Source organism: Thunnus thynnus, chromosome 16 (genome assembly GCF_963924715.1).
Source record: "Thunnus thynnus chromosome 16, fThuThy2.1, whole genome shotgun sequence".
Lineage (NCBI taxonomy): Eukaryota > Metazoa > Chordata > Actinopteri > Scombriformes > Scombridae > Thunnus > Thunnus thynnus.
Window position 1 is genome coordinate 24,239,765 of NC_089532.1, and position 26,421 is coordinate 24,266,185.

At 42.0% G+C, this 26,421-nt stretch overlaps 1 protein-coding gene across 6 annotated transcripts in view; it reads right to left on the reverse strand.

The window, feature by feature from the left end:
• The window catches only part of alk (ALK receptor tyrosine kinase), a 369,356-nt gene that overhangs the window by 29,920 nt on the left and 313,015 nt on the right, over nucleotides 1–26,421 (reverse strand). For all 6 annotated transcript variants that reach the window (XM_067614871.1, XM_067614867.1, XM_067614870.1 and 3 more), the window contains 8 exons: nucleotides 26,115–26,246; nucleotides 21,672–21,806; nucleotides 20,780–20,883; nucleotides 18,641–18,813; nucleotides 17,109–17,203; nucleotides 11,473–11,592; nucleotides 4,507–4,672; nucleotides 2,858–3,005 (listed from right to left, as the gene is read on the reverse strand). In XM_067614871.1, coding sequence (XP_067470972.1) covers nucleotides 2,858–3,005; nucleotides 4,507–4,672; nucleotides 11,473–11,592; nucleotides 17,109–17,203; nucleotides 18,641–18,813; nucleotides 20,780–20,883; nucleotides 21,672–21,806; nucleotides 26,115–26,246 — 1,073 coding nt within the window. The remainder of the gene's footprint in view (nucleotides 1–2,857; nucleotides 3,006–4,506; nucleotides 4,673–11,472; nucleotides 11,593–17,108; nucleotides 17,204–18,640; nucleotides 18,814–20,779; nucleotides 20,884–21,671; nucleotides 21,807–26,114; nucleotides 26,247–26,421) is intronic.

Here is a 26,421-nt window from a genome sequence, read left to right on the forward strand (position 1 = left end):
CTTACTCTGCTTTTTAAGAAATATTCAGGTTTGTCTCTGTCTGACTTTATCTCTACATGTCCCTGTTACCCGCTTGATTGATGACATTTTTACTGCGTAGCAATAACAGTGGTAATCTTTACCATCTTTGCTGTAGCTTAAAAATCCTCCTCAGACATGTTTTAAGAAATATAGAAAATACTCTGTCTTGATTAAAAAACTGTTTCTGATGTGGTTTTTCCACAACAAAAGTTCAATTACTTGTTAAAATCCTTCAAATGACATCTCCTCCTTCTCCCTCATTAAAAATCCAGAACCTATGAATATGCAAATATATTTCATTACAGAAGTTTAACTGCTGAACACAAGACGTCTCCTGCTTCACTGTAAACTTCATTCTCAGTGAATGAGCACTGGAGGCTTCATGTTTCCACATTATACCTGTGTAAATCGAATATTGGACCAGGATTGGTTTCCAGACTAGTTGTGATGTCACAAATCAAGCTTGAAGGCTGACACCTTAAACTCAGATTTAAAATGAGCACAGAGAAGATGAATCTGAAAACATCATTCTAAACTACAACTTAAGGAACAAGGAGAAAAAAACATTTTTGAGAGGAGGACATCAAATGAGTTTCAAATGACCCATCTGATCTTAAAGGGGTAGGAAAACATTTAAAAAATAACCCCAAAATAATTCTATTGGCATTATATCTTAAGTTCATTTATCACATTAACCAATAAAGACAGAATGTGAATCAGCTTGTCATTGTTCTACTCTGATCCCAGAAATACAGCCTCCTTATAAAAATGGAACTACATGTTTTGTTGGTAAACAATATTAAATGCAGGGACTTTGCCATAACTGAGGTTTTGTCAACTGATGCATCTGCCTTGAGTGTTCTATCATCCTGAACTGGCTGGAGCCAGTCCTACCCTGAGAGTGAGAGGGCATCAGTTTCCTCCCCTCACCTTGTCTGAACCTCACTCACTCACACACACACACACACACACACACACTCACTCATTGCTCCCTAGACTCCCTGTCTGAACTGAAAACTCTAAGGGGCTGGGAGGGAGGAGGAGGAGGCAGGACTTTGGTGACTGTGATTGACAGGTGGAGGGGGTAAAAAGCAGTGCATTCAAATGCTCTGGGAGAGTCTTCCTAACTCCCTCTCAGCCAGAGAGAGAACGACAGAAAGCAGGTGTGTGTCCTCGAGAATCTTCTTGTATATGCGTGTGTGTGTGTGTGTGTGTGTTTGTGCAGGGCAGAAGGACAAAGACATGCACAGAAAGAGCAAGTATTTGTCAGGACAAAGGGGGGTATCATTTCCCTCACCAGAGGGAAGGCTAGGTGTGAGGAAAACGCTGTTCGACAGCACAAATCACTTTCAGAGTGACCCTTTGGAAAGAGTCTCTGCTGTCAGAACTGGGGGGAAATAAGAGGAACCTTAAACGACTTCAGTCTCACTTTGGAACAAACCAGTCCCTCTCCGCTGTCTGGACTGAGCCCTTCACTACACACTGTGTTAAAAACTAATAACTGAATGACAGTGGCGAGGACCCCTGCCTTCTAAGCGACACATTCTGCCTCTTGAAAAGAAAAGCCGCTGTAACCATGGTGATATGAGGCAGCAGCTAAAACAACATCATCTTGTAATTCATTTCTTACAGTGTTTGTTTTTATGTAAACATTGGAATTTTCTTTTGAGTGTTTTAATGACTTTAACCTTTTTTTAAAAGGTTTATCACCTGTAATTGTACCTCCTCTTGAGAAATGTTTGTTTTATGCTCTTTGTAGAGCACTTAGATAAATACTCTAACCAGTTCATAATTAGGCTGAACATTAATTAGACTGGTATATTAGTTTTGTGTCGACATCCTGTAGCTGCCTTCACAAACACAACTGATATTAAAATTGACTTCATTTCTTCAAGCAAATATTAAAGTGGTTTTAAGACATTCTGTGTTAAGGTGTGCATGAATATGTCTGTAGACAGAGAGAAAGACAATATATTATCATGCACACCATGTACCACAGTGACATAAAAGTACCAGTTCAAGCTATCCAGTCAACAAGCATTCAATGTGTGGACTCCACCAAAAGGAATTTTTAATGTGTTCTGTCAAACGTTTCAGATCTGTAATTTCCTCTATCATCAATGTTCGATGAGTGCTTAACTTGGGCGACTAACCCGTTTTTCCTTTATTTGCAGTAGTGGGGCAGGCCTATGCTTTTGAAGCGTTTAAATGGTGGATGATGGATAGTTTCATTGGTGACTAGAGGGATTGTGAGGTTTTAGTCTCAGCGTTGTGAACTGTGAGCTGGCTGCGAAGCTGCCAGTGAAGAAACTCCAGATCATAATGGATGACAGCCACCGCTTCCAAAAGAACACACGTAGGCTTTAAGAGAGACAATGAGGAGATGACTGCCAGCTTCTGACGCTGAATTAAACTGTGGTTGGTGGCCGTAAAATGTTACAATTTAGAGCACAAGTTTCCAAAGTGAGGTCCAGAGACCCCCCCCCTCCCCAAAGTTATCCTATTTATGGATGTTAAATAATGATGATTCTCACTGGAAGTTTCCCCTCCATCACTACTGTATGTAGGTGAACAGTGGGCGGTGATACAATTCAATGAAATTCATAAGCAACTTTAATCTTCCTACACTGGAGACAACAAACACATGGAGGATGGTAGATGACTGTTGTGCAAAGAAATAAAAATAAATATTATATGTTTATTATATGTTTGATTCATGAAGTTGTGTTTACAGCTACTTCTATTCCATGGCTTTATTTTGTTTACTGCATGATAGTTTTCCTCTGAAGGACAATGAGGAAGACTTACTGAACTACAGTGAGTTCACACGACTTACATTGGGGCATGCGTCCTCTCCTTGCTGTCCCACCAGGATGTAAAGCAGCTCTCCCTTCCTCAGCAGAAAGTCTCCCGTGATGTAGACGCCGTACGATCTGCTCATGGTCAAAACACTTCGACCGCCGGCTGCACCGTAGGCCGTGATCCTGGGGTTTAACACACACCAACGTGTAGAGACAAACACAGAGACAACAGAGAGATAGAAAAACTAATTAGCAGGATAATTATCCTAATGATCCAGGAAGAGAAGGTTGGTTAATTGTTTTCAGTGTTTCTCTTCAGTTTTCACCCGACAACGACACATTTATTGTATATGAGTGTTTATCGGAAATAACCTGAGGCTGATAAACAGTCCTCATCTATTCTTCCAGCCATTGTATGAGTGCGCAGCATTCAATAGTGGCCTAAATAAATTTTGGAAACACTAACACACACTTTCATCCTTGGTGATTTAATAAAAATATTTGACCTAGCATGGCACACTATTCTGTATCGCACACATACACAAATCCATGCACAGACTACAATACAGGGCCACACAAACACACACACACACACCTTTGTAGCAGAAGACACTCATTTCAATGCTCCAGTTTTCTTGGCAGAAAAAAAAAAAGCAATTTGATTGGTTTTTGGGAGCGCTTCGATATTTCTCCTCTCTGGTGGTGGTGCTTGGTAGGGAGAGAGACAACGCTGCCCGGTGCTTGCTAGTTACCTCAGCTGTTTGCCTAATGACTTTTGGGAGATGCAGAGCGCATATTCATCTCTGTGGCCGTCTGTCAGTTTCATTTACAGGCTCTGCCAGCTAAACCAGGCCGCATCAAGACCACAATTCTGGAGTTTTTGTGAAGCCAGAAGGTGTTTTTCTAAAAAACTCTAGGATTTGTGTTAAGATAGTGCTGTTGACGCTGTTGTTAGTTAGGTGTTTTAAGACTCAAGGGTCTTGGCTGAGCTGTGTGCGATTGTGTGCCTTGTTTGTTTATGTGTTGATGTGGGAGGCAGCTTTCAGAGACGTTTTTTGTTTGAACTGTGGAAGTCAAATCCAAGTTAAACGCCTCATGTTGTCATGAATGCCCACAGGAGGAATATTGATCTCTGCACAAGGTAGCGGATATTATGGTATTAATCCTAGTGCAGTACACAGTTTGTGGGTCAAGGTGCTGAGGCTTATTGTTGAGGTATTTTGAAGCCTTAGAGGCCACCAACATAGACATGAAGGTGGGTGGTTTTTGGACTTTGGAGCCAGGTGTAGTGTGAATCATGCTATTTAACTGCCACTACTCCAGCCTCTGCTCCCTGCTGCAAGAATCTGATAGTGATATTTCTCTGTTTGCTCGTGGAAGATTGATGCGCTGCTGATGCGCAGAGGAGAGGAGGTGGGCGAGCGAGAGGAAGAGTCTACATACTTGTGAGAGATGTAAGATGCACAGAGTGTACTTCCTGCGAAGAAAGAAAGGTTAAGTGTGTGCTGTATAGTGTACGTGTGTTGAGTACCCATGAGCCTGAGCATATGTTCCTAATGATTGACCAGGCAACGCACTGTAGGCAGAAAGAGATGACGTCGTTCCAGAGTGGGTGTTGTGAAAATAATAGCTATGTCTGATGTTTATGTGCTTTGAGGCTTTTGCGTTCTGGCAACAGTCCTACCTGTAGGTGCCAGTTTCTGGGACCCGCCACATTTGAATGCCTTTGAAGTACCCTTGGGTGCCTACTGTGACGTTGACGTTGCTGTTCCTGTAGGAGTTGAGGCACTGAGTGGGAGTCGGGCCTTCAGGGCCCACAGCCCCACAGGTATGGAAAATCCATTTTTTGGCTGCACACAAAGGAGAAGAAAACGTTTAGCATTTCGTAGAGCTGCGCCCGGCTGCAGAATCACATTTCCTTCACTGAGTCACGCATGCACTTAACAGAACTTAAAGATGATAGAGAGGCTGTGATTCACTGCGCACCACAGACTCATTACAGCTCTATTTGTCTCACATTCATCCCACTTCAACATCACCTACTGCTCTACTTTCACATCAATAAAACCCAAATATACAGATATGAAACAAATTATTACATATGGGGACGGCAAGCTGTAAAATGGAAGCTACTAATATGAGATGCCGCTATCGTCATGTTCACAACTGCAGCAGGGGATGTGGTGACAGGATCACAGGTGACAAACATTTCTCCTCATTTCCCGTGTAATCCCACGTGTCGCTGCTAATTGGAGTTCTTTTCACTGTAATTAGCACGAGATTAGTCTTGTCAGATGGAGGTGGAAGGACTTAACGCTGCAGTACTAAATCCTGATTTAAAGCTTGTGAACACAGAGAAGCGAGGGGAACACCAGGGAGTGAAGCACCTCTTTCTGTCTGTCTCTTTTGCTCTCTCTGCCTGCCTGTGGACACTCAGAGACTACTTATTATTCATTTCAGACCACGGCTGATTATTGCAAATGTGACACCCAGCTAAAGTCAAAGTCATTCCTGCAACAGAGCATCATATGATGACTTTTGTAGCCTCCTGAGTTGCTGCTCAGTGTGATTATCATGCTGTTTGTGATTAAATACAACGGGGCATGGGTCTTGTTATTTTATTTTTTGCTAGAACAGATAGCGGGCTGGATGGTGACAGAATACACAAGAGAGAGAAGAGATGGGATGAGACGAGTCTCAGGAGTGTGACTTTAATTTATGATGTTTTCACCACAGCACCTTTTGGTGTTAAAATTGCCTGCTGTGTAGTGCCTATTAGAGTTGAAGCCCAGGAATTGAGATCCTCATATTTACCAGAATCTCCTGCCAAAATCGACTCTCTGTGACTGAGGAAAATGACTGCAGCAAGTTGATATTTTTAGAATGTGTGTACCCGAGTGTCTGTGTTTATCTGTGAACAACAAAATGGGAATATACACCCTTTTGTTATTAACTGCCTGCAGTTGAATTATGGTGAGAAACGGTGCTTTCCCCACGGAGAAGAAATAAAAGTTTTTTCTGAAAGTCATAATTTTAAAGCCCCCAAAAAACATTCATCCCTGAGTGCCTACTGTATTTCTGTCCCTTCCAGTCCAAATGATGACTAACATTTCACTGCAGCACCCTGGATGGACTGCACGTCCAGCATCATATTTGTCAATCTGATCCGCAAGATTGGTTCAGTCCAAGGGCACCCAGGAAGTGATTCAACATCAGCACTTCACACTGAGCTGTACTCTGTCTCCCTACCAACATCTCTTTTGAGGTTGCTAAAGTGTTGCCAGCAGAGACAATTTCAAGCAGGCCAATACACTCAAAAACACTATAAAACAGCACTACGGTAAGAGAATGATTTGGAGTTTACGCTGGTCTGCAAATGCACTCAAACTGTAAGAAACATTGTTGTGGGGTGACTGGAGTTCTGTCTGGCTCCCATCCAGTAAGAGTAAATTGATCCCTCAAGTCAGTATTTTCAACACCCAACAAGGTAAAAAGAGTTAAGACTGCTGGCAATAAATCCATCACTAGAACAGAAAAGCCCCCAAAACCAAATAGAGCTTTAAACATAAATCTTAGTGTACTCAACGTCTATGCACATAGTCTCTATAAATGAAAAGTGCAGTACAAATTAAATGTATTATTTATTATTACTCTAAGATGGAAATCAGTGATGGTAGAACATGTTGAAGAGGAAGACATATGGTCTGAATTTATATTTTTTTTATTCATAGTTATTCAGAGAAGTGAATTCTTGGCTATTTGATGTAAATTTGTTCCTTCTATGTAAAGTGAGCTTGACTTTTTGACATTAGCACTCATGGTGTTGAGGATAGTGAGGCTCTCCGTTCTATTTCTCTCTCTGGAATCTCCCTAGGGTGCAGTCGGTTTCACACTTCAGCCCAGCTGATCGATTTTGTTGGTCTATCAATATGAGACAGTTCTTATGCACACACACACACACACACACACACACACACACACACACACACACACACACACACAAACCCACTCGAGCACACCACCCAACAGGCGTAATGAGCCATTCTGTGATAGGCACTTGGCAGAACAAACAAAAACAAGATGTGCTCTCACAGATGATAGTTTTCTCTAATAAGTGGTGTGCACACTTATCAGCCTTACTGACCTGCAATACACTCTTACACACACACACACATACACACATCCTGGTAAGCACAAACATCCCAAGGGAGACTCTGACTCTGTCTGACTGTTATATGAATCTCCTTTCCTGTGAACTTTGCCACCAGTACGATGCCATCATCATAACAAACACTGGCCTCCATCAAAGGAAAGGGCAACACTGCACACTGTCATCAGTGAAGAATTGCACAAAACAAGTCCAATAAAAGAGACAAAGACTGGGAGACAGTTTAGAAAAATGTCTCTGATTGGATTGCAGTACTGACAGCAATATTCCAGCAGTCTTTATCTCCTCTGAACAATATTGAAACAAGGCAAGAGTAAACATGTCATTCTTTATGAATGACAAAGACAGTCCTTGGGCTAATCAGTAACAAGTAAACAAGCGGTTCAGCACCCAGCTAGGCCTATGAGTAGTTTTTAAATTGCCAGAATGAAGTAATGAGACACATTAATCCCAAAAAAGTGATCAGCAGTTTGCGAGGTATTGTGTGTTGTGACAGATGGACTGAGCCTCATCACTCGCTACAAGAAGGCATGCTGTGTTAAACTGTTATTTGATTAAGAGGCATAAATTCTCTAATTGTCATGCTTTTTGGCTTCAGCCATGATTGAACTAGCCAGGTTCCAGACCAGCTCTTTCCCTGGTAAGAGAAACAACCCAGCCAATCAATGCCTTACAGGCAGAATTAAAATTAGGCATGTCATCTTCTTTTGCCAGAGCCAGAATCAACACCAAACAGCTCCCACATTTCAGAGCTGCTTCTGAAATGGTTTTTCTTTGGGGTTTACAGTGAAGAGCATTCTTTAGTTTGATACCATTTCCACTTCATACACAAATGTGCATATTCATGTCTTCAGTAGATATGACAAATATTAAATTACCAGCTTCTGTTTTGACTGAAAATGTTGTTGATTTGACAGATATATTAGTCACTACTCAATGGTTAGGAGGGTAAAATGTCCTCCTCTTCCTCCTAAACTGAAAGGCAGTTGAGTCTGATTATCGGGCTGTATTATACATACATTAAAAGTCTAAGTTAACTGGAAAAGACAAGTAAACACACCACAAACATGCTGCAGGTGAAGCAACTAAACACAGGCTACTCGCTACTTTCCTCTCTTAGCATGTATCCCCCTTATCCGGTGACAGCTGTCCTACTTGGGCCGGCCATTAGAAAGATGGATCAAGGCTGGCACGCCATGAATGGATCTGAATTCCAAGTACAAAGCTTATGGAGCACCCGAGTCCAATTAATTACAAAAGCCTGTTTTGCGTGGCACTGCTCGTTATCAGTCTCATATCTGTCTTAGTGAGTAATGTTCCCCCTCCAAAACCCAAAGTAACAACAACTAGCTAACTGATTGCCGCAGGCCAGTGTTTATGAACAAGTAAACAATGAAGCGCAGGCTCACATCTCGCCTGCGCAGCTAATTAGCGAGCACATAATGACCAAAACTCTTCTCTGTATGGAGCGTTCAGGGACCGACATCTGCTGTCAGTTACTTTCAAGAGCCAATCGGATTGCTTCAATCACCATCCCTTCTGTCTTTGATTTGATGCCAGTTTTCATCTGCTCCACAGAACTTGTTTTTTGTTGTTTTCTGTTTTTGTGTGAGCGGAAGTGGAACACCTTGATATGAAAATGTGCTGTCTGTTCAAAGAAGCTAATGCTTGTACATCCTGCCACACTTTTGCAGATAAGGTGTAAATATGATGATGTTTTGTTACAGCGTGACTGTGTATTGTGTATAGTTGTTTTATGATCATAAAAGAAGCTGTAAACACTAATCTTACACACAGCCAAAACACACACACACACACACACACACACACACACACACACACACACACACACACACACACACTCCCGTTCATACGGAGCATGGCCACAGAAAAATAAGCCTGGAGCTCATTTTGAGGTTAGCGACGCCTTTTCTTTCCCATCAGGAGAGGTAATCACAGAAAGAAAAGGGAGGAAGCTCATCTAGGTTGACTTTTTCACACTCTCACGCCCAAAAAGCAAGTGATGAGTCAGCAGTGAGACGTGGGTGCCACACAGTAGGGCGAGAAATGAACGTGTCTGGTGCCAGAATAGTGGGGGATCAATGGAGATGAGGGGAAAGAATGAGAAGAAAAGAAAAGAAGGAAGGTGAAGTCAGGGTGAAGGGAAATGGGGGAAGGCGGGGGGTGAAGTGGGACAAGAGGCTGAGATCAGAGGGAGTGTTGACAGAAAGACATGGCGGCGGGGTGAGAGGGCAGTAATGTGAACTAACAGACAGTCAATAAGAGCTTTTTAAATGGTGAAGATGGGAAACAAATGGAAACGGGAAAGGAAACAAAGTGTGCCTGCCCAGATATGGTGGCAGTGTGAAGGGAAAGATGAAGGGGAGACTGAGAGGAGACAAGAGACGTTGACGTTGGGTGAGGTTAATCATTGAGCGTGTCGGGGGAAGAGGAGAGCCTTGTTGGAGTGACAGGTCTGCTGAGCTAAAACCCTCATCAGGCTTGCCATCCTGCCCTGCACACGTCAAAGCATCAGCTCCAGAAGGGGAGAATGGAGACGCCCGGCGAATGTTAACCGCTCAAGGCTGTCTTTGAAATAGCCAATGTATAACTGCAAGTTCAACTTCTTCCCCCCCCTGCCCCGAGTTAATATCTATGATAATCACAAGGGCGAGAGCAGAGTGATCTCAAAGTCCCATCTTTCTTCTTTCTGTTGTTGTGTGGGCCTATTAACGAAACACCGAGGAAGGAGGGTGCCCACCTGGTGACCCCGGTGAAGCGTTTAACCCCTACACCCACTCAAGGAATGATTGCTGATTATAATATGGGCTTGTAAAACCAAGTCCTATGAGCTCAACTTAAATGTCATGTTTCCTGATAGACTGACTACCCTTTGTTTGCTGACTGACCCATGCCTGTGGCTCCACTTCGATGCATAATCCTGCAACATTATCAAACTATGTGAGCCGGATGAACATTAATGTCTGATCTTTTACTGTCCCCGTTCGACCCTGCAGCAACAAAATGAAATAACAGACCGCTCTGTGTTTGAGAGTGACCCACATGAGACATTCAATCTGAAGTCGCTGCACAAGAAGAACAACAAATTAGCAAATTGGGGGCTTAAAACCCCAAGCTGACTGAGGTCCACTGGGCTGCTGCTGTGTGTCTGTGGCCAACCATCACCCTACTTTTTGTGGTATGTCAGGCACATTTGGCTCTAGTCAGCACGTATCAGTGGCTGTTTAGCAGATTGAATGCTGTATGTTGAATTGTTGGTGCAGGCAGACAGTGAGAGGGAGCTGTCTGACTGGCTGTTCAGGCTTAATCAATCAATGATTTCACACATTTAGTGCAATTTCTCTTTATGTTTCACATCAGCTTGTTCTGTAATGATAAACATAGTGCAATGTTAAATAACACTTCACACTTTTTAGCTGTAAATTTTTGTCAGGCCTGTTTTCAAGTTGTCTTCTGAGCCTATAATGAGACAAGATGTGTTCAAGTTTAACATTGCAATGCAAAGCAGTTGATCAGCTGGCTGGTGTGTCAGAGCTCATAGCCTGTTAGTGTGATTCGTCTAACAGGTTTCAAATGGGAGGTGAGCCTCTATACCGTACAAAATTGATTTGCTGGGCTTTAACAGTGTATGAACGCCATAAAAACCTTTTATGCCGCCTGGGAGAGAAAACAAGATATAGGTGAATGCAATTACAATCCTGGAGTGTGGGAAACCCGCCCAGACCTGTCAGCTGTTTGGATTGGGAAAACAGCACTCAAAGTCACAGAAAGACAAACTTCACATTCATTCAACATAAAAAGTGTTCCTAGTGTCATATTATCTCTGATAAAAAGGATTATCCATTTTTAAAATGGAAGCAGTTGATTTCAGCAAAGAGGCTTGAATGAGTCTGGTGTACCTCAAGCATTTCAAAGCTACTGGTTGAAGAAAAGTGTTTCAGAGCACGTTTTGTATGAAAGTAACTCTAACTTATGACTTTAAATATAGAAGTTGAATCTCTGCTTGTCTTTACCCTTTTGAAGAGGAGAAGTGAGAGAGCGCAAAGTGGAAAATGTCAAGTCTGTGTAACCGGCGCTATTGACATTCTCAGGAGACAAATTGGAGGATTTTACACTTCAAAACTGCCCGTCCTGCTCCATTTAATGCCAAAGGAGCTCTCTGCAGCACTCACTCAGATGTGGAGGTGGTGCAGGCCAGTAGGGGGCACACTTACTTTGTTGCAGCCCATGCATCGTGCCATGCTCAGCACGTGTAGAGTAATTGTGAATCATTAATGCATGCATGTGTGTGTGTGTGTGTGTGTGGGTTTGATGTGTGAGCAAAGGAGAAAATAGGAAAGTCAAAGAGAGATAGAAGGAGAAATAAACAAATATCAGTGTGGAGAATATTCTCCCACAGGGAGGAAGGTATCCACATGTCACACACTTTCAGTTTCAGGAGGCTATCAAGCTCACACTTACAGTAATCTGAGGTGGGGAAGTTCATCACAGGGCTCCCAATGGACGGGGGTGTGGTCTTGATCGGTGGTCGAGATGGCAGCCTGGTTGTGCTGCTGGCCACTGGTGGAAATTCACCATTTGCTGAAATGGAACATAATACATTTATTGATAAGACTGTGCTTTCTTTCCCCTTTACGAGCAGCAATGAAATCCTGTTGGTGTTACACTGAAGAACTGAGTGAGCACAGTAGCTGCTAGACCCCTTACTACCACAGAAAATGTGGAACCGCCAGCAGGGGTCATTCTTTCATTTGTACCACCGATGGCTATACAGAGGGAGTGAAATGCATGCAACATCCAGCTCCTCTCCATCCCTCTCCGTCTCTATCTGCTTCTACAGTAGATGGGTAAGCACATTAAATCTGGGTGTTTTGTAGCAATCCATCAAGCCTCCAGCCTCACCACTTTCCCAGGACTGAGATCATAAGCTTGCTGGCACCTTGATCTCTTCCCCCTTAAATTCTGACCCAGAATTATGTCTTCCGGGCAAAAGGCTGGCTGATTGGCTATTACGGTTCCTCTTTTCCCATCCCCCAAAGATCTTCAAATACAGGAAACTAATTTTAGCTATGGTCGGATGCTGAACTGGAAAAACACCTTTCCCCATTCTTTACTTTTCAGTGGAGGCAGAGAAACAGGAGTTCTCATGGTTGCTTGGCGGAGTCACTGAACACATGAATCAGTTTCTTTGATGAGGTCCATGCACTGCAATCAGTGCCATAAAAGACTGGCCTGAATGGTCTTGAAGAAATCAGCTGCCACATCTGACCAGGGACTGCAGAGTCTACGGGAACAATCAATGCAAGCTTGACAGCTGAACATAAACCTTTCCAGTATTTTCTTGAGCTAAGAAGGGAAGTGCTGGAATGACAAAATCACAGTCCAGCTAGAGGATTACAAAAACCTTTCATGACGAAATCATTAGTCACTGTAGATATTCCATAGCATGTACCTTCAACTTATTTGACAAGTGTGTACATAAAATTATTTTTCATTCCTACTCAGCAAAGGTTTCACAAAACAACATTTAGCTATCAATGTGTTCAGGAAACACTATTTCCAGGGAAAGGTCATGTTTTGTTGAAGGGCTCTGTCCGGCATCTCATATCTTTGCTGGTATGTTCCGTAGGAAAAAAAAGACCTCAGTGGCTCTGTTGCTGGATGACCCTTGTTGTTTTGCGGTAGACGACCTTTGTACAGCTGAGATTATTTCTGGGAAGTGTCAGATAAGGTATGCTGTGGTTTGTGGAGCTGATAATGCTGCCATCATGCAACCATGTGACACCAAACAAGGGCATGGATTCATATCTTGACCCGCTTCTATTCTGTTAGTCTGATTTATAACTTTTACAACTCATGACCAACAAAATTCTGCATTGGATAAAAAGAAGAGATACAGCATATGCCACCCAATGAGGCTGGGCTGCCTAGTCAGCTTCCGAACTAAAGAAATCATTGCTGCTTAAGCCAGGCTGACACAATGTTTCAGTCTATCAACACCAATGAGGGCTTACAGTCTTTTCATTAAACACTTTCAATGTGCTCACAGTAGATACTTGAGGCATGCAAACAATGCATTGTAAATGATACTCTGCTTGTGTATGACGCGCATATTAAATTCCATTTCTGTTCTGCATATGGAATAGACTGTTGAGAGGACAATTACATGGTTTCAGGGCGTATTTGCATTTCATAAGGCAAGAGAAAAGAGCAGGTTTCCGGTTGTAGACTGGCCTGTCTTGTGGAGCAGCAGAATAGCATACAGTTTGTTTACACTGCAGCTCCCTGATATTCTCCATTGGGTTGCCCTGGGTGGCAAACAGCAGTAAAATATGATTTAAAGGCTTCATGAGAGTATTTTCTATCGTTTGCTTTGCTCTCCCAAGCCATAGAGTAGTCCTGGATTAAAAAGTTGGAGTACACCAACAACCCATTGATGAGCAGGTGCCGTTTCCAAATCTCAGAAAAGAGTTGCATGAGCTGAATATCAATCAGATATCCAACTATACGTTTCCTAATTGTGGTGGGCCAATGAGTAGCCCACATTGTGTCATTAACCTCCTTGGTGAAAACAAATCATGCCTGCTTTCTTCGCCATTATTCTGGGAGTGTCTGTGCTAAAACAAGACTTTTCATCTTTATCTATCTAATAATTTTACTGCAGAAACACTCCCTCTCCTCCATCCTGGCTCCCCTGTCACCTCAGGGCTGAAGGCTCACCGTTTATGACAATATGGCAGGGGGCTCCCTCAACAGCTGTTCCATTTGGTCCGAGAAAACCCGCTCACTTTGATTTAGAGCAAACAACTTGACATAAATATCATTTGTGCTTGAGTTGAAACTATACTTTTGGTTCTCTGGACAGACTGTTTTAATCAGCATTCTTGAATTCGTCTTTAAATGTGCACTGGAGCTGTAGACTTTGTAGAGACGTCCCTACTGCAACTTTGTTGAAGTGAAGAAATCTTATAATTTTGGCTTCAAAGCCTAAAAAGACGCGGCACTGCTTACCTTAAATCTACCAGCAAGAAAATCAATAGTTCATTCCCTAGCCATGTAATCCTCACATAAATATGATCATCTATGTCTCTGCTGCTTGGAAGCTTTGATACAGAGTTTATGCGCAGATTTGATTGATCACATACAACACGTAAGTGACTGCAATGTTTGATTGCTTGGGTGGGTAGAAACACTCTAAACAATATTGTCTTTCTGTAAGTAAGACCCTTAGATGTGTTATGTGTACACAACAAGTTCAGCAACTTTTTATATCTTCAACAAAATCTCTAATAAGGCTCACTGCATTGTTATTCTGAGCATGGGGCAACACACTACAGCCGGGCTATGGAACAGACAGACTGGAGCACACAGCATTGGTATGCTGCTGCAGCAAGAGGGGGACTCAGCAGGTCCACCACAGAGCAGCATGAACTAGAGGGCAGGGCAACAGCCGGCGTGGCTGTCACTGTTCATTAGCAGGGCGCCGTAAGCTACCTGAAGCCCACCAGAAGCCGGCCACAGGGGGGGCACCTCGTTACCACCCAGCCATGAACCCAAAATATCTCAAGATTGCAATAGCTCCGAGAAATGTCCACACTACAGACATTTCATGTTAACAGTCAAGCTTACTGTGTGGGCTTCAAGAGCCTGTGATACAACATACTTAAAAATGTATGTAGTATGTCTTCTCATATACATTTGGATTCCTAATTTGTTCGTTTGCATGTATTGCTTCTATGTATGTATGTATGTATCTAAAACTACAGCTTGCTGTTGTACATGTAAGAGAGCAAAGCAGCTGATAAACCTGGGTGAGACCACATTTGAATAAACTGCTTTAATTAGCCCTATATGTCATCACTGTGAGTACGCTAAGGGACTGTGGAACATCTGTTCTGGTCCATGGTGTGGCTCCATGTTTCTTAACACCCACAGGTGCAGGTGATAATTACTAAAATGAACACATTTCAGCAATCCTTGGTTGTATTACATGAGTTACCACATCAGATAACAGATACAACAGCCTAAAAAGATATTAGGGCATATGTGGACCTTTGCAGGCAGCTTTCACATTGCCTTCAGCAAAATACTATTTTTTCTCCCTCCAAATCTGCATTTCTGCTTTCAATCCAGCAATGTCAAGGACCAGCCACTGAGGAGGCACATTCCCAGTCTGATGTTTGGGAATCTCTATAAAGGCAGCTGCTGTTAATGCAGCTCTCTGAATGCAAGAAGTGATGGTACAAGGCGAGAGAGAAAAGGATGAACTTCCTGTTCTGTCTAACCCAATAAACTAATGTAATGATGCTGGTGAAGATGAAACGATAAAACTGACAGCCAGGTTCAACACCTGAAGGGCAACGGATGCATCATCAAGCACACATGCTTGCCAAACTATACATCAAACTAAATCTGAGAGATGTGGAGGAAAAAGCCCACGGTTGGCTGGTCCTCTGCATAATGTGTTCACAGTGTGTTTGCCCACCAAAACATATTACATGGCTGTGTCATAACGCTCAGGGATCCGTCATGCTAATCACTCACAGTGATCACTCTCAGAAAAGGACGTCATTCTCTGAGCTTCAACATGTCCCATCAAGTGGTCTGATTGATAGGTGATAAAATGTGACTGTGTCATGTGTGGCTGTAGGTAATAGATACCTGGCCTAGATTAAGAACTTGCCATGTGGAAAGTGAGCAAAGCGGGGATAGATGATCCAACAGTGCAGCAGCTCCAGAGGACATAAAACACAAATTGGTGCGCAAATATCTCTTGGAAAATGTCATCTCATTAAATAAAGAGTCCCTGACCCAGTAAGCCAGTGTTTATACAGGGTGATGGTGACTGGGCTCCAGTAGAGACCAACAGCAATTTTTCACATCATATTCTGCTGATGAATCCATGTTATCTGATTGCATTTTACAGTTAGGGCAATTGTGTTGAGATTATATCTGCTGCTGATTAATAAATTCTGCACATCATTCAAAGGTGAACACAAAACAGATTATGCGTGTCAGTCACACTTTTTATTTCTTATATTATATCTGAGTGAGAACTCTAAACAATGTGCTCCAATATCTCTGCACTATTATGCAGGTTTTCATTTAATTTCTCTTTAATCCATGTATCAAATTGAAGCAGGAAAATCCTACTAATGTCAGACGAGGACACCCATGCCCCTTCCACTTGAGTCCAGTTCTTGTCCAGGGTGAAGTTAGTTTAACACTGTTTCATTTTAACACAGCTCTCATTGTCAGAGTTATATTCAGGTACAGAGATGCTCAGGCATTACTATTCCTGTCACAGTTCAAACAGGTTTCTCCAGATAGGCAGAGACGGAGGGAGGCACTGAACTCCTAACTTTTATCCTCCTGACACTAGACATGGTTGTCATCTTACTACTGTTTTTATACTGATAAACCATCTCAATTATAATACAAAAATATCCGCAAACGTGACGTGAGACTTGACCTTTATAAGCCTGCAGTACAACATCAACATACATGCTCTTATCAATCAGAAAGATATATTATTATTTCAGATTAGAACTGTACTGACATTTCAGGACACATCAAAGATTCTTATAAGAATGCAAATAATATACAGATACATATAATCATGTTTTTCACTGTGTGTCTAAGCAAAGCTGCAGCACTTTTAATCATTCAAGGACATGCTAGGATTTTGAAAATTTTAATAGTTTTGACTGAGAATTTCAAAAAGTTTTGAGCGCATAAAAGAAGACGTGCTGTATTATGGCTTTGTCAAGGGAATGGCATTGAATAAATCATGGATAAGTCCTTGATGAATTCTCCAAAGTGTACAAAACTGCCATTCAGTCAAATATTATCTCTGTAAAAACATGAACATGGTATTGATTATTAATCTAATTGCAGCGGGTCAATCTGAGTGTTTAGTTAAGCTTCTCTGAAGTCCATAAAAAGTGATTACACTTTTTAGAGCAAACCCCATTGTGCTTTTCATGGGCAATCAATCAGGCAATCAGTCTAACAATCCCATTAATTCAGCCAACGTCTGATGAAGCAAGAGTAAAAAAAAAAAAAAGAGAAAAACTCAATGTTTTTATAGTACTCACAAGCCAGGAAGCAGTCCATGCTGAAAGAAATGTTGTCGAGAGAGATGGCTGAACCGGGTCCAGGTCCATCTTCTGTGCTGAACTGCAGCCAGAACCTGCGGAGGGACAAAGCTGTTTTAACTACCTCACAACCTGTGAGAGGTTGGACAGCTTCTAACTGAAATGATGCGGGGAGGAATTTATCGTGCCGAAATGCCGCTGAGGTTTGGCTTTGGAGCGTGTGCGCAGTATGCCTTATGACAGCTCAGTCTATTGTTAAGAATTGTTCGATGTCTCTTTCAGCAGAGACAAAAAAGGAGCAGTTTGACTTCTTTAGGGATGAAATGTGTTTTCTGGTTTCAAATGAAATACTTTCGTGTACAGTTAGTTTAGAAATAGTTACATAAACATGGCACACACTGTTACTGTTCTGTCTGAAAGCTTTGGGTGCTATGAAGATAAAGGTATTTTTCATTATAAATGGTTTCATGGCTGCAGAGTTTGATCACTATCTCATCGTTCTGTTTATTGAGCTCTGAGACAGGAAGTGATTGGGCTTTCTGTGGCTGTGACATAGTAACATCAGCTCCAATAAATATGACATTTTAAACAAAAGCTGTTCATAGCTGAGGGTTGTATCTGTCAATTTTAACCTTTAATATGTCAATTACCTTTATGGCAATTATATTTACTCTCTTGCCATCAGCCTGCAGCCTTTCAAACCAACACTCACTCACAAGCAGAGTCTACATATGTAAACTGTCTGCAGTCTTCTGACTTTTATCTGCACTTCAGACTGTATTTCTGATTATATTTAAGCTCTACAAAGGTCACTGTGCAAAGACTGGCAAGTTCACCTCATGGTTACAGACATGACACTCTAATTAGGAGCACAAGCACAGCAGACTACATAAACCAGGAATCAAAAATGAATCACTCTCGAGGGAGCAGGATTATCCAAGCTCCAATGGCAAAGAAACCCCAAGTCAGGCAAACAGAGCTGAAATGCCTTATCTTTTTTTCTTGTTTTATTCTATTTTGCTTTAATTTCTCTCTTCTTTGGGGGGAAATCAGGGCCATAGCTAATTGGAAGGCAACTAGGGTGGGTAGAGCCTTGTGTATTGATTTCTCCTCTTTATTACAGACAAGTGGAATAAAAAGAGAGGGGGATATTTTGTACAACTGTACACATGGCAGGTCCATGGCATAAAACTAGAGTCCCAATGGGATTCATTAGTTTGGTGGAGTTGAGAGGAAAATGTAATGCAGAAAATGGAATGTAAATGTTGAAAATCTGCATTTTTAAGAGGTGAAAAGACTGAAGAAGAGCATCTTGCTTCTGTTTCTAAGGACTTCCTTTGCTGTGGGAGCACTTAAGTATTTGTGTGAGTGTGTTTGGAAGTTTTGTTGGAACGAGAGTAGCATGATTGATCTGCTCTTAAACACTTCAAAGTAGAAATACCAGTTTGATGCATTCAGACAGTCCAAACACGCAGCCTTGATATAATCAAAACTGCCTGTCATGCGGTGTAACAGGTGAGTGTTTGTCGTACCAGTCTGCCAGCCCGTAAAGGGGAAGTATGATGAGTTTCCACCCCCTCTCGGATTTGGGTTCACTGGATGAGTGCCACAGTCTGCGCTGCTCCTCAGGGCCTGTGCTGTTCTCCACTATCCACAGGGACAGCGCCCCCCTCTGTAAGCCTCCAGAGCACACCCAGAACCGCACCTGTTGAAACAGCATACATTGGAATTTCAAATGAGTAATGGATTAAAATCGACGTATTTGCAGTCAAAATACCCACAACATTAGAAAAGTTATTTCTATGTTGAGTTTTGGGATATTTGCTGATATGTCCCAGTATACGATATAGCAACTTTAACTTCATTTGAATATTTGTGGATTGAAGTAAACCAGACAAGAAAGTCATGCACTTAAAATTACATTAAGATTTATCAGCAACAGCCATCTGTTCAGTCCTAATTACTGTAAGATTAATAGAATTCAGCCAGGATCATAATTTGGGTTATTTTGCTATCTGCGCTGCTCCTGCATGCTTCAGCACAAATCAATCTCATTTTGCTGTTTCCAGGAGGGATACGGTGGACGTAAACCACTAAACTGCTCAAAATTAAACAACACACAGGCCGTACCAGCAATTAAACAGCAACAAGAAGTAGCTCTGAATCTAAATCTTGCTAACAAGCATGAGTTGGGACCATGTCCCTCTACAACATTTTATTGGAGCCAAGAACATAATTCTTGCTTCACCGTTTAAGTGGAACAGATGCAGAGAACCACAAGTAGAGACAAGAAAATCCACACAACTGAGTGCAACACCTCTATGAGTGCTTGGATTGTGCTTGCGGACAGCAGGTTGTAGTCCTTATCATCGACTGCGAGAACACATGGTGACCGTTTAAACATCAAGATTATAGGCACCACACAGTGTGCACACTGGGCACGACATGAAAGTGAACATGGTCTGGAGCCAATACCCAAGACTAATATCCTCTACATAGTTGTCCAAGAGCAGACAGGCTAGATTGAACAGCACCGGTTCAGTGTAGAGAGAAGGATTTAGTGTGTTAATCTGGAATCATGGCTAATCTTTGGCTGCGTACCAAGAAGCTGTGAAGCGAAGTCTGCGATGGTGCACTGCTGCCTCTACTGCTGTCCACAAATATCACACAGCTCTTATTCACACCTGAGATGCAGCAACATTCTCCTCCTTCATTTTTATCCTTCTCTTCCTCTGTTTTTTTTACTCTCTGTCCTCCTCACAGACAGTCCCTTTGCTGAGACTAACTTCATTTCTCCTCCGTCTCTCTTATTATCATCCTGCTCTCTGACCTTTTGACCTCCATCCCTCACCTCTGTCCCAGCTTGTCTCACCTCCAATCACTCCCTGCCTCCACTTTGAATGTGCTAAGTAGACATACAACACACTCTGCAACAATAAAATAACTAACATGACTCTAAATGTTCGATGCAACAGCATCAATCAAGACTTCAAGCTCACAACCTCTTCACCTGGAAACCTGCTCGGTGAGCATCATGATCTGAATAATGTATGACTCCTAACATTTTTACAACTGGGTCAACAGATACAGCCGGTGATTGACGTGGTCTACCTCACTGACTGATAGCAGCTTTTGAGAGGATTCTTCAGCTGTTTCTGGAAATAATTAACATGTCAAATGATTCAAAGCTTTCCATCTTTACAACAATAACAAAACTATTATCGTGACATTCCACAGATGATGGAAATTCCAACTTCCCTTTTACAAAAAGTTATGTAAATTGCCTTTCAAACTGAAAGTCTACGCAAATTCTATTGTTTCTACACTTAATTGCTTATTGCCATATAAACCTGAATGTCAGCACACTGTATCTTCCTTTTTAAACGTGATGGTGGACTCATACTTTTTAACATTATGTGTTGCATGCAAAAACCACAAATAGTGAATTGAACTTAGTGGATGTCAGTGTTACTTTCCTGCTGACTGCAGCACATCAGAGTTAGTGATGAGGACTGATTACAGGACTAGGAATATAACGCAGCATAAGGATTTTCTCACCTGCAACTGTCTGAATACTGATTATTTGTGAACAACAGCACACACGGCACGAGTCATGTGAATGTATGTCAGATTATATTTACAGTGTGAGGAAAACACACTCTTGTGCTCACCGTGCATGGAGAGTTCCTTAAAGGAGGAGGGAAGAGAGGGCTCCTCAGTAACGCTGAGCCACGCTGACCTTTGGATTGACCTCCCTCCACACTGAATGTAGCACCTGTAATCAAATCAAAAACACATGAAACAGATTCATAAATACACAAAAGAATGAAAATCACAAATAAAATATAATATTCATTCCAAAACTGTGACATGAAAAATTGAATAAAAAGTCTTGTTTTGGAGATATTTGGAGAAATGTTGTGTAGCCATAATGAGCCACATTTCATCACTTCTCCCTTTTCTCTGCTTTGATGCATAACTTAACCAATAAAACTAATGAATTCAGAAGAATTCTCAAACAAGGCGCATTTGAACAGAATCACAGCATAAAAAAAATACACTTTTTTTTATTTTTTTATCACCAAATCTGGAGTAAATTTACAATGCTCCATTTATAGTTTCCCCAGTGTGCCTCTGAGACTTCTGTAAATAGTTGAGAACAAAAACAAGCCTCAGCATACCAAGACTTAAGAATCTCATCGAGAGACACGCTGAAGTCACTGCACTGACAATGAACTGTAGATGTAGGACTCAGGCTCTACATGCTGGAGCTTTTATGCCCAGTGGGATTCTGTTTGCTGCAGCGCAGTGAGCTCTGAAGAACACAACATGCCCATGTCTGACACATCAGAGGTTTTGGTTATCCTTCCACATTCACAAACTGTTAGACTCAAATGCTCAAGATCATTGGTTTAAGTCTTGCTTTAAAGTAACAATTTCCCTTTGAAGTCCCTTTTAATGAGGTATTAACACTATACACACTTAAGAGCGCCTGCAAATAGGCCATTTCGTCATTTAAGAAGAACAGTTTTGATGATATCGTGGGAGACGTGCGTGAGCTACCTGATGATGGGCAGCTCTGTCTGGTAGCCTTGGCTGGAGACTGGAGTCTTCTCCAGGAGAGGCCGCGGCCCGTTACTGACTGCCAACTGCACTCGCCCTCTTCAAAAGAGCAGTAGCTGCCATTAAGAAAGCGGCCTGGAGAGAGACAAGAGAGAGAACATATCAGGACAGGAGAGGAGAGGATGATAAGAATCTGGGGGGTGGGGGGGTGAGGGGGGGGTATGTAATGAGTGGACAGGCCCAGCAGGGTGGTGGACAGAACACTCACAGCTGAACTGCCAAGGAGAGAAAAAGGACAGGGGTGGGATGGGGACTGGGGGATCATGGTGTTGAGCGACAGTGAAGGTAAAGAGGTTGAGAGTGTGGGGGCTCGTAGGACTCAATGTGTTGGTGAGAATGGAGGTGCGCTGGGTGGGTGTGTGTGTGTGTGTGTGTGTGTGTGGGAGGGTGTTGCTCGCCAAGAGACCCTAGAAACAGAAGCAGAAAATGGAAAAGGCTTGAAGTGTCTAGAGGGGAGATAGGAAAGTGTTGAGGAAGAAGGAAGAGGGTCTGAGGGGAAATGAGAAAGCTGAGGTGGTGACATGATGTGTTTTGGGGGTGGCAATCAACTTGAATCACTTCACGGAATGGCATCAGCCTCTGAAGCTCTTTGGCCACTGACTATTTAGAGAAATAGTCTGTACAGCAGCAAGACAGTGAAAATGTTTTGTTGGATTGTGAAGAGGAAAAAACTCATTCTCATGGAACCACAAAAAGAGGTGCATGTTTGTGTGTGTGTGTGTGTCTCTTTATTTCTAGTCATAATGGAAATAGTGCAAACTCCTTGCTTTGCAAAGGTTTTCTATCTTATGTTTGTTTAAAGAACTGCAAGAATAAAGCAAATACAACTACGTTAGTTCAAATATTTAAACTGCCATTATTTTGCCAAAGGCATATTTTGATTGATTTGTTTTTTTTTAACTTTCATAACTATTTCCCAGTCCATCTTCACTTCCAGATAACAGAGTTATGTGTATATGTGGTATGTTGTTACTGTATGTATGGGGCTTCACATCAGTTTCAATTTTTAAAATAATGTCACTGAATCCTGCCAAGGTGCTGAAATGACAGTGGGAATACCTGCCATATAAATAAATGAAATAGCATGAAGTGTGACACTCACTTGTGGCAGTGCTACAGTTCAATGCTACACTATTATTTTATGAACTTACAGTGAATGAGGCACAATATTTCCTTGCATTACCAGACCTATAGATGACATACATATTGTTAAATCACCCCTTTTGATAATGAGTTTTAGTGTTGGTGAATGTTTCCAAACGTTGGTTGATAGTTGGGCGATGATATGAGGAGGTTTTGCTTTATGTTCCTTTCAGCCGGAGCTACTGTGAGAGCCCATTACCTATAAGAATCTATAAGTGCCATGATAACAGTGTGCTGTTTGGAAATGGCATCATCCAGATAATGGAGCTTATACTGACCTGAGCAGAGATCATAAAGCATGTAGTCTTCAGGAAAAAGAAATATAATGTTTCCTTTCTCAAGACACTGATTTTTATCATATAAAACGTCTTTAACAGGTTTCAAACACCTAAAGATGATGAAATAAATGGAAAAACTTCCTTTTTTATTTTAAAGAAGAACAAATAAAAACAGTGAAACTGAAGCTGATGTTTTTCTGTGATGTTTTCCTCAAACAGACAGAAGCTTCTCTGGGATTTTTGGGTAATAAGTGAATTTCATGTTCTCTTGTGTCTTGTGATATTATGAGTCATTCTTCTTGTTACATAAACCAGTTAGTGTCACTTAGATGTTCTTCATGCAAAAGCACCAAGACTCAGAGTCACATCATATGATAGCTGCTCGCAACATGAATGAAGAAGTCTGTGATGATGTCACTCCAGACATGTCTCTGCACAGTTAACTCCGTGCAGACGTGTGAATGATCGTGACTCTTGCTTGCAGAGCTATCATTCATGACTGTTTGCAGTCAGTCTACTCTCACCGCTCTCCATCTCCAACTTGAAACACTTTATGTGAGAGAGAGAGAGAGAGCGAGGCTGGCATAAGCTGTCATGGCTATTTCATGAAAACTGACATGAATGTTATTTAATCTTTATGGCTGTTGAGTCGAGTGTCATTCAGTTAATAATGTCACTTTCTGCGCAAAGTCAACACTACTCTAAAGATCGCTGTCATGACAAATTGACACATGGACAACAGCCTTTAAAAAAATACATCGTGTCAGGCTTCATGTCATAAAGTGTCATTGCACGGGCAAATTGTGTGTATCACAACAAATTGATTAGATGTGACAGCGTAATAAAGTATTATTCCACTCTCAAATGTAAAGTGTTGTGACCCTGAAATGATTCGTTATTATTGTAGTGGGTCTGTACAGGAAGTGATTCAATGTATGTTTAGGCCTAGTTTGGAATCAAGCAAAGAAGAAGAGTGTGTAATGACAAGTGATCTCTGGGTGGAGCGATGATATGTCATCACTGTTGATGCTCCGAGCAAAAAAAAAAAAAAAAAAAAAAAAAGGGAATCTTGCAGATTACCACTTTAATGTAAGCAGCATTCCTCTGTAGTTGCAGAGAAAATGCGGTATTGGAAAGCAGTGGGGCGTCTGCAGAATTTAGACCGACTAGGTTCAACAACAGGAAAGCTGTGGAGGATGCGTTCATGCATAATAACGCTGGGGTAGGATGGAGAGGGCGGTCCGCAGGGACTCGGTTTTCTTTATATGTCAGAAATCTTTGTGATTGACACAAGCTAAGTTAGTTCCTCCTGCCTCTCTTTGCTTTTTCCTGTTAATGAGCCTTGGCACAGCTTATGAAGGATTTAAATAGAGCAAATCAGATGACGATAACTCATGGATAGATCACAGAGAATAGGGTATCAGAGAGAGAACACTATGTGATTTGGGTAGCAGAGGGTAATTGTGGCGAGTGATGGAGATGAAGATGGAATAAATACAGAGCAGAAGGTGCAGCGGTAGACTACGTGTGACAGGGTAAGAAGAGAGACGCATATGCAAGTGTCAGGTTGATGAATGAACTTATGGATCGATGCTCTTTGTCCTCATTTGAAAAGGAGAAAGGTTATTACTATTTTAAGAACACATCGAGAGACAGAGAGAAAACCTTGATTCAAAGCAAATGACAGCTGGCCTTCATGCTTCTGTGCACCCTCCACATTATGAGGTCGCACGGTGGAAAAGGCGTGCGGAGATGTAGGAAAAAAAAAAGAAAGAGGCCTCGGATCTTAAACATTTCCTGCAATAAGCCGCTCCCTGCAACGCCCCTCAGTCTGTGTCAAGCACTAAACCAGACTTTCCCTGCTCTGTTTGTTGCTGATGTAAACATTAAAACACTAGTTTTATGATGGCCTTCACAACACATGTAATAAAATATAATATTTATATGATTGTTACTCTTTAAATGAAGTCATTCTTTGCTGTAGATGGTTGCTGAATGAAGCCAATGATGTTTAAAAGCTGAGTTTGTGTTTTTACTGATTATCACTTACGCTCTAATTTCTAATTCTGGCTTAGACAATCAAAACGTTACACACATACCTACACACACACACACACACACACACACACACACACACACCCTTATTATATTCAAATGGCGATTATACCCTTGGGTTAGCCTCTCAGGCCAATTAGCACTGATAAGTCCTCCTGCAGTAGAAAGAGGAGCTGCGCCTGGCTGGGATTTTCACCCTCTTGTTACCCTCTTATCTTTCAGCTCCTATAGTTAGCAAACCTATAAGCACAAGGGAGCGGCCATCATTTTAATAAGCACTGCATGGGAGGATGACCTAAACTGTGGGCAGGAGCAAATTAATTCTGGTCAGTTTAATATGGGAGAAAAACACTGAAATCAAGCAACAACATTTTAGAGGTTAAGACTTTTGAACTGTGTGTCTAGAAGTTGTGAAGAGAGTGTGAATGCATGTACAAGTACATGCATGTGGGTAGGACCAAAGAAAGATCCTCGCCACACACACACACACACACACACACACACACACACACACACAAACAGCTGGGCCTTGGGGGACTTCACTTGTGAATAAGATGTCAGCGTACTTGGCTAGTGTCCCTCCTAGGCCTCGTGAAAAGCAGAAAACAAATGTGCAAAGAGATAGAAATAACAACCATGGAATATGTCAAGGGTGAGAAATGCTAGCCAAGCATAGCTCCACTGCCTTTTTTTTCCCTGCCTTCCCCCTCTCCTCTGTGTCAGGGAAGCTCACGCAGGCGCTCAGTTGTTGCTCTGTTGGGCAGGATGCAACTGCTTTATTAAAGACGACTCAGTGTGGATGACCGACTTCACAGCCGGGCGCTTTTGATCCAATGATGAGGGCAGGACAGCAGACGCGTGAGTGTCGGTTGTGTTCATTTGTGTTCCTGTGTCACCGTGTACTCACGACATAGGTCGCCTTCGTCATCACCGAGCGGACAGTCTGTACTGAAGTCACACAGCTTGTCCAGTGGGATCCCGGGTCCCTGGTGGCAGTGGTACTGGCCCTCCAGTGTGATGTTAGGGCCCGGTGAGGATGCTGGGCAGAGAAAGAAGGAAAAAAAAACCCACACAGTCATTGTTAGTTATTGCAAACTCAAATGATGCCAGAGTGCAGTCAGAGTATAGAAAGTAATTTGATCGTTTGCAGTGAAATGAGAAAATGTAATGTAACAAAAACAAGAAAAAAAATCTACTTTTGGAGCCGAGGAAAA